General features: G+C 37.1%; 1 protein-coding gene across 1 annotated transcript; it reads right to left on the reverse strand.

Moving 5' to 3' along the window:
• Positions 1-6,592: 6,592 nt before the first annotated feature.
• On the reverse strand, positions 6,593-7,691 carry LOC111377787. The gene is made up of 2 exons (XM_023000914.1): positions 7,142-7,691; positions 6,593-7,023 (listed from the first exon to the last, which is right to left on the reverse strand). Exons 1-2 carry the CDS (start codon positions 7,689-7,691, stop codon positions 6,593-6,595), a joined length of 981 nt encoding a protein of 326 aa, XP_022856682.1.
• Positions 7,692-8,105: the final 414 nt, after the last annotated feature.

Genomic DNA, 8,105 nt, shown 5'->3' on the forward strand with positions numbered 1-8,105 from the left:
AGCTAATGAAAAGTGGTTTTTGATTTCATGATAACTTCAGATTTCTTCATTTTTGGCGAATTGTTAGTCTAATTCGATTGGAATTGAGCCAAAGAAAAGTAGTTTTTCATTTCATGATAACTTCGGGATTGTTCGTTTTTGGCGAATTGCTAGTCTAAATCAATTGGAATCGAGCCAATGAAAAGTGACTTTTGATTTCATGATAACTTGGGTTTTTTTCGTTTTTTGCGAATTGCCAGTCTAATTCGATTGGAATCGAGCCAATGAAAAGTTGTTTTTCATTTGATAACTTCATGTTTGTTCATTTTTGGCGAATTGCTATTCTAAAACGATTGGAATGGAGCAAATGAAAAGTTGCTTTTGATTTCATGATAACTTCGAGTTTGTTCATTTTTGACGAATTGCTAGTCTAATTCGATTGGAATTGAGCCAATAAAAAGTGGTTTTTCATTTCATGATAACTTCGGGTTTGTTCATTTTTGGCGAATTGCTAGTCTAAATCGATTCTAATCGAGTCAATGAAAAGTGACTTTTTATTTCATGAAAACTTCGGATTTGTTCGTATTTTGCGAATTGCTAGTCTAATTCGATTGGAATCGAGCCAATGAAAAGTGGTTTTTCATTTCATGATAACTTCGGGTTTGTTTGTTTTTGGCGAATTGCTAGTCTAAAACGATTGCAATTGAGCCAATGAAAAGTGACTTTTGATTTCATGATAATTTCGGGTTTGTTTGTTTTTGGCGAATTGCTAGTCTAAAACGATTGCAATTGAGCCAATGAAAAGTGACTTTTGATTTCATGATAATTTCGGGTTTGTTTGTTTTTGGCGAGTTGCTTGTCTAAAACGATTGGAATCTAGCCAATGAAAAGTGGGTTTTCATTTCATGATCACTTCTGGTTTGTTCGTTTTTGGCGAATTGATAGTCTAAATCGATTGGAATTGAGCCAATGAAAAGTGAATTTTGATTTTATGATAAATTCTATATTGTTCGTTTTTTTGCGAATTGCTAGTCTAATTCGATTGAATCGAGCCAATGAAAAGTGGATTTTCATTTCATAATAACTTCGGGTTTGTTTATTTTTGGTAAATTACGAGTCGAATTCGATTGGTTTCTAGCCAAAGAAAAGTGGTTTTTAATTTCATGATAAGTTCGGGTTTGTTGGTTTTTGGCGAATTGCTAGTCTAAATCGATTGGAATCGAGCTAATGAAAAGTGGCTTTTGATTTCATGATATCTTCGGGTTTGTTCGTTTTCGCAAATTGGTAGTCTAATTTGATTAGAATCCAGCTAATGAAAAGTGGTTTTTGATTTCTTGATAACATCGGATTTCTTCATTTGTATCGAATTGCCAATCTAATTCGATTGGAATAGAGCCAAAGAAAAGTGGTTTTTCATTTCATGATAACTTCGGCTTTGTTCATTTTTGGCGAATTGCTAGTCTAAATCAATCGGAATCTAGCCAATGAAAAGTGACTTTTGATTTCATGATAACTTCGGGTTTGTTTATTTTTGGCGAATTGCAAGTCGAATTCGATTGGAATCGAGCTAAAGAAAAGTGGTTTTTAATTTCATGATAACTTCGGGTTTGTTGGTTTTTGGCGAATTGCTAGTCCAAATCAATTGGAATCGAGCCAATGAAAAGTGGCTTTTGATTTCATGATATCTTCGGGTTTGTTCGTTTTGGTGAATTGGTAGTCTAATTCGATTCAAATCCAGCTAATGAAAAGTGGTTTTTGATTTCATGATTGTAACGACCCAAATCTTATATAGATTTAGAAATCGTTACCAAACCTTTCATTCCATAAATAATTAAAATAATAAATATCCAACATGAAAATCTTTCTAGTTCCATCTATAAAATAAATAAAACACATGGAAGAACTTAAAAACAAATTATTAGATATATATATTTAATCATGTATAAGGAATTCTAAAAAAATATTGCTTTCATTGAATCTCCAATTATCGATCATCTTCACGTGTTGAACACTCAAGTCAAATTAAAATAACATCTTATTCCTATGTATTTCGGGAGATCCAATAAATTTATATCTAAGACTTATGAATTAAAACGAATTTGACACGGGTGTGGCAGACAAACATGAATTTTCTAACTCCTGGCATAATTAATACAGTGGTTCATAACACAATATTTCCCCCTAATTAGTGCATAATTTCAATTAGTTACTTAACTAAGTCAAAGGCAACGGATGGAATTAAATAACCCACAGAATGTTTATTTACTGCAATTAAAGAAAAAAAATCCAAAACAGAATTCATTTATGTAAAAAAAAAAACTACGAACAAGACATTGATTCATGACTAACACGTACAAGCAAAAACTATCAAATTCATATCATAATTAATGCTATGGATGTGAAGGGACACAAATGAAGGTGTGGGGGTGGCAGGGAATCATTGTGTTGACCCTAAATTTCCATCAATTTGGGGAAAATCAAAGTAAAGTACAAACATAGGCATGCAAACTATTAAATTCTTTCTTCCCAACGTATACGAAAGAACAGATTTGCAAATCGATAGGAAGGAAAATAACATTTAGTTCAAACTTCTATTTTTCATATCATATCTTTAGAACCGGTAAGAGCTCATATCATATCATATCTTTGGTACCGGATGGCCATAACATACATATCATAATCACATTACACATATCATAACTTTCATAAGTATAATATTTATCAAACATGAAGAAATAATTTAAATGGGACAACCCACTTGCACCTCGTAATCCTACCTTGATTTAATTTCCGGAAGAGAAATAATAAAATCAATTTCTTTTCTTCTATATTTTTCTGCCTCTATTGACAATGTGTGCGCGTACCAATATATTTTTTGTGTCTTTATTCTCGTGCAGTTCATTCCATATACATATGCAGTAATATTCATAGGAAAACGTGTGGGAGAGTGGGTATTTAGATAAAGTTAAAAAAAAACTATTTTTGAAACAAAATAGGAGACCCAAACCTTATCAATATAGGATCATGTACTGTCAACTAACCAATCACCCAACAGCCAAACATTACCCTACACGTCCATTTGGTTTCTCAACAACCACTCACGTGGTTGGGGCTCCCCATAATTCTCTCTCTCTCTCTCTCTCTCTACTTTATTTCATTTAATATACAAATCAATTATCACTTACCTACCACCTACTTAGAATCCTAGTACTTCACGTGATACCTCCCAATTCAAAACACACTTAATAAAATATTATTATTAATAATAAAACAATAAAATATCTCAACAACTTTCATCTCTCTCTCCACGTAAATTCTTCCAAAAACAAAAGTAATAAAAATAATATTTTAATGTTATATCTTCCGGCTTCGATAACTTGGGCTCGACTAATCCAAATTAATTTTTTCTCGAGCCTAAACTGCGTCTTTAATTACGGTCTATCCAACGAGCCCAATATCCATATATTAATCATTAACCCGCCAATATTTACATTTTAAGCCCAAAAAGATTAAATTTTACTTTATCTACACTTTAGTCACTAAACTTCCAAAATATTAAAATATAGCACACATAAATTAAATTCTAATCTATGAAATTTTGGGGACATTACAATCTCCCCTCCTTAAATATTTTCGTCCTCGAAAATTTACCTTAGTTAATTGAAAAGTTCTGGATACTTGGTTCTAAGCTCTTCTTCTTTCTCCCATGTTGATTCCTCTCGTCCATGATTTCGCCATTGCACCTTGACCAATGGAACTCCTTCTTCCTAAGTTGATGTACCTTTCTTTCCAAAATTACCGTCGGAATTTCTTCATATGATAGATCTTTTTGTGCATCCAATGTCTGATAGCTTACCACATGATTGGGATCATGAACATATTTTCTGAGCATCGAAACATGGAACACATTATGCACTGCTATTAGTTCAGGTGGCAAGGTAAGTCTGTAAGCCAAACTACCAATCCTTTCAAGAATTTCGAAAGGTCCGACGAACCGCGGTCTCAACTTTCCTTTCTTTCCAAATCTCAATACACCCTTCATTGGTGCTACCTTTAGAAAGACTTTGTCACCTATTTGAAATTCTAAATCCTTTCTTCTACTGTCAGCATAACTTTTCTGTCGATCTTGTGCAGCCTTTATTCTTGCTCTAATATTATCCACTGCCTCAACTGTTCGTTCAATGATTTCTGGACCCAAAATTCTGTTTTCCCCCACTTCATCCCAATGGATGGGGGATCTGCACTTTCTACCATAAAGAGCTTCATACGGGGCCATTCCTATAGTGGCCTGAAAACTATTGTCGTAAGCAAACTCCACTGACGGCAGGTGTGTCTCCCAACTACCTCCAAGATCCAAAACACATGTCCTTAACATATCTTCCAAAGTTTGGATGGTTCTTTCTGATTGTCCATCCGTCTGAGGATGATAAGCTGTGCTAAACTTCAGTTTTGTCCCCATGGCTGTTTGCAAACTTTTCCAAAATTTAGATGTGAACCTCGGGTCTCTATCTGAAACAATGGTGACTGGGACTCCATGCAACCTGACTATCTCCCTGTTGTATAATTGTGCCAGCTGTTCAAAGTTAAAGTTTACTTTAATTGGAAGAAAATGGGCTGACTTCGTCAGACGATCCACCACTACCCAGATAGCATTGTGACCTTTTGCTGATCTCGGGAGGCCTACCACAAAGTCCATCGTTATGTGTTCCCATTTCCATTCTGGAATATCCAACGGTTTCAGTAATCCTGATGGCCTTTGATGTTCTGCCTTAACCTATTGACAGATAATACATCTCTCCACGAACAGACCTATTCCTCTCTTCATGTTTCTCCACCAAAATACATCCCGGAGATCTCGGTACATTTTCGTACCACCTGGGTGAGTAGAATAAGGGGTTGAATGAGCCTCTTCTAATATCTCATTTCTTATAATTTCATCCTTAGGTACACACAGTCTTCCTTTGAAAGTTAGCGCATTATCTGCAGATACTTCAAACCCTATATGTTTATCTGTACCAATCTCGACCTTTATCTTCTGTAAAAATAGATCTTTATCCTGTGCCTCCTTGATTCGATCTCGAAGTGTAGGTGGAATCATGAATGTTCTTATTCTTGCCGAAATCTGAGTTGGCGGCGTGATAACTTCCAATCTCAATTTATCAAACTCCCTTATCAAGTGTTCCTGTACTGTTGGTAAAACTGCTAACTGTGTTCCTGTCTTTCTGCTTAGGGCATCTGCAACTACATTAGCCTTACCCGGATGGTAATGAATTGTGCAGTCATAATCCTTCACTAATTCCAACCATCTCCTCTGTCTCATGTTTAGTTCCTTCTGTGTGAAAAAGTATTTCAGACTCTTGTGGTCCGTATAAATTTCACACTTCCCACCATAAAGATAATGACACCATATCTTTAAGGCGTGAACAACTGTTGCAAGCTCCAAGTCATGCGTTGGATAGTTTTGTTCATACTATTTCAACTGTCTCGAGGCATAAGCAACCACTTTTCCATGCTGCATCAGTACACAACCCAAGCCCTGCTTGGAGGCATCGCTGTAAATCACAAATCCCTCTGAACCTTCAGGTATCGTCAATACAGGAGCTGACACTAGTCTCTGATTGAGTTCTTTAAAGCATTTTTCACATTTTTCTGTCCACTGAAACTTTACACCCTTTATTGTCAACTGAGTCATCGGCCCTACAATCTTTGAGAAGCCTTCAATGAATCTTCTATAATAACCAGCCAATCCCAAGAAACTGTGGACTTCACCGACACCGCTCGGCCTTGGCCAATTTGTTACTGCTTCCACTTTAGCGGGGTCTACTTCGATTCCTTGGGCGGTAACAACGTGACCTAGAAAACCTACATGATCAAGCCAGAATTCACACTTCTTGAATTTGGCATATAATTTCTCATTCCTCAAAGTTTCAAGTACAATTCGAAGTTGTTCCTCATGTTGCTTCTTTTCTTCTGAGTACACAAGTATGTCGTCAATAAACACTATGACGAACTGATCTAAATGCTGATGGAATACTCTATTCATGAGATCCATAAATACAGCTGGAGCATTGGTCAAACCAAAAGGCATGACAGTGAATTCATAATGCCCATAATGAGTCCTGAAAGCAGTTTTCGGTATATCGCTTGCCCTAATTTTTAGCTGGTGATACCCTGACCTCAAGTCGATCTTTGAAAATACTGCAGCAGCCCTTAACTTGTCAAACAAATCTTCTATTCTTGGTAGTGGGTACTTATTTTTGATGGTCAGATGGTTCAATTCACGATAGTCAATACACATCCTCATACTCCCATCCTTCTTCTTGACAAAAAGTACAGGTGCTCCCCAAGGAGATACACTTGGTCGTATGAAACCTTTCTCCAGTAACTCCTCTAATTGCAACTTCAATTCTTGTAGTTCTTTTGGTGCCATTCGGTACGGGGCCTTAGATACTGGTGCCGCTCCAAGAACTAAATCAATTGTAAATTCCACTTGTCTATCTGGTGGAATGCCTGCCAAATCTTCTGGGAATACATCTGCAAAGTTTCGGACGATGTTAATATCGTTAACGGTCATTTCTGTATGTTGAGAACTATTGATGTTAACTAAGAATCCCTAGCATGACTCCTTCCTTAACATCTTTTGTGCTTGCATAGCTGATATTAGGCGCGGTAAAGACTTGAACTTTGCTCCCAAGAAACGAAACTCTTCCTCTCCTGGTCTATGAAACAATACTTCTTTCTCGTAACATCGAATGGTTGCATGATTAATTCCCAACCAATCCATGCCTAAAATAACATCGAAATCTTTCATCTCCAAAAGGTACAAGTCTGCCTCTAATATTTTTCCGTCAATCTCTAATTTCATGTCCTTAGTCATCTGATTTGTACAAAGAGTTCTTCCTAAAGGGATGCTAACCTCTAGTTCATTATTCGTTCTTACACATGCAAAGTTGGACTTAGCGACGAATGATGTAGAGATAAAAGAATTGGTAGCCCAAGAATCAAATAGTACATAAGCAGGTACATGAGATAATAACAGAATACCTGTTTTCATAATTTATAGTGTTAGACTAACAACCAAGGGACGGATTTGGAAAAATGTGTAGTCCTAGGCAAAAAAAGAACATAAGCAAGTGTGTTAAAATATTAAATAATTTAGTACCTGCTATCACATTCGGATCCTGCTCCGCCTCATGCTGATTTAGTGCAAAAACTCGGGCCTTTCCTTTCTTGTTCTTGTCCTGATCATCATCCTTCCTTTTTGGTGGCTCTGTACAGTTGAGAGCAATGTGCCCTGGCTTACCACATCGAAAACACATGTTCTTCCCGAGTAAGCATTCACCCCTGTGGAGTTTATTACACTTAGGACACGGTGTAATATTCCCACTCGCTCCACCAATACGAACTCCTGTGTTTGGCCTTTTACTCTGCCAATTAGGTCTGTCCTTGTTTGGATCATTCCACTTTCTTTTTCCCGATGACTCCTTGCTTTGCTGGGCATACTGTTCAAAGGTAGTCCTCTGATATGAAATAGCATGAGCCCTCTCCAACATTTCACGATATGAGGTGAAACGATGGGACATAATGATCATGCTGATCTCAGGGCACAGTCCATTCTCGGACCTCCTAATCTTCTTAACTTCTGTATCCACCAAGTGCGGGGCATACCTTGAGAGCTGCTCAAACTGTCTTTCATAATCAGTAAGTGACATACTCCCTTATCTGAGCTGCAAAAATTCTGATTCCTTGAAGTCTCTCAAAGCCTGTGAGAAATATTTTGCCATCACATCATCTTTAAACTGCTCCCAAGTCAGATTACGTTGCTGCTCTTTCGTCATTGTACGTGAAACAGATTCCCACCAGTGACCAGCTGCTCCAATCAACATAAATTCTGCACATAATACTTTCTGTGCATCCGTACAAGCAATGTGTCGAAATATGCGCTCCAGGCCTCTAATCCACTCTTCGACAACCAGTGGTTCAGAATTACCATCGAAAGTGGAAGGCTTGTACCTACGAAACTGTTCAACCACTGAGACAGCTCCAAGGGCAAAATGCGGTGCATTCTACTGTGGCGGTGCATTTTGTGGTGGAGGTGCTTGATTTTGCCCGCTCAACTCTTGTAC

Source organism: Olea europaea, unplaced genomic scaffold (genome assembly GCF_002742605.1).
Source record: "Olea europaea var. sylvestris unplaced genomic scaffold, O_europaea_v1 scaffold1723, whole genome shotgun sequence".
Classification (NCBI taxonomy): Eukaryota; Viridiplantae; Streptophyta; class Magnoliopsida; order Lamiales; family Oleaceae; genus Olea; species Olea europaea.

Coding starts and splice junctions, on each gene's coding strand:
- LOC111377787 (XM_023000914.1), bottom strand. CDS start 7,691: ATGTCACTTACTGATTATGAAAGACAGTTTGAGCAGCTCTCAAGGTAT. Junction 7,024..7,141: donor GGATCCGAATGTGATAGCAG/GTACTAAATTAT, acceptor TTATGAAAACAG/GTATTCTGTTATTATCTCAT.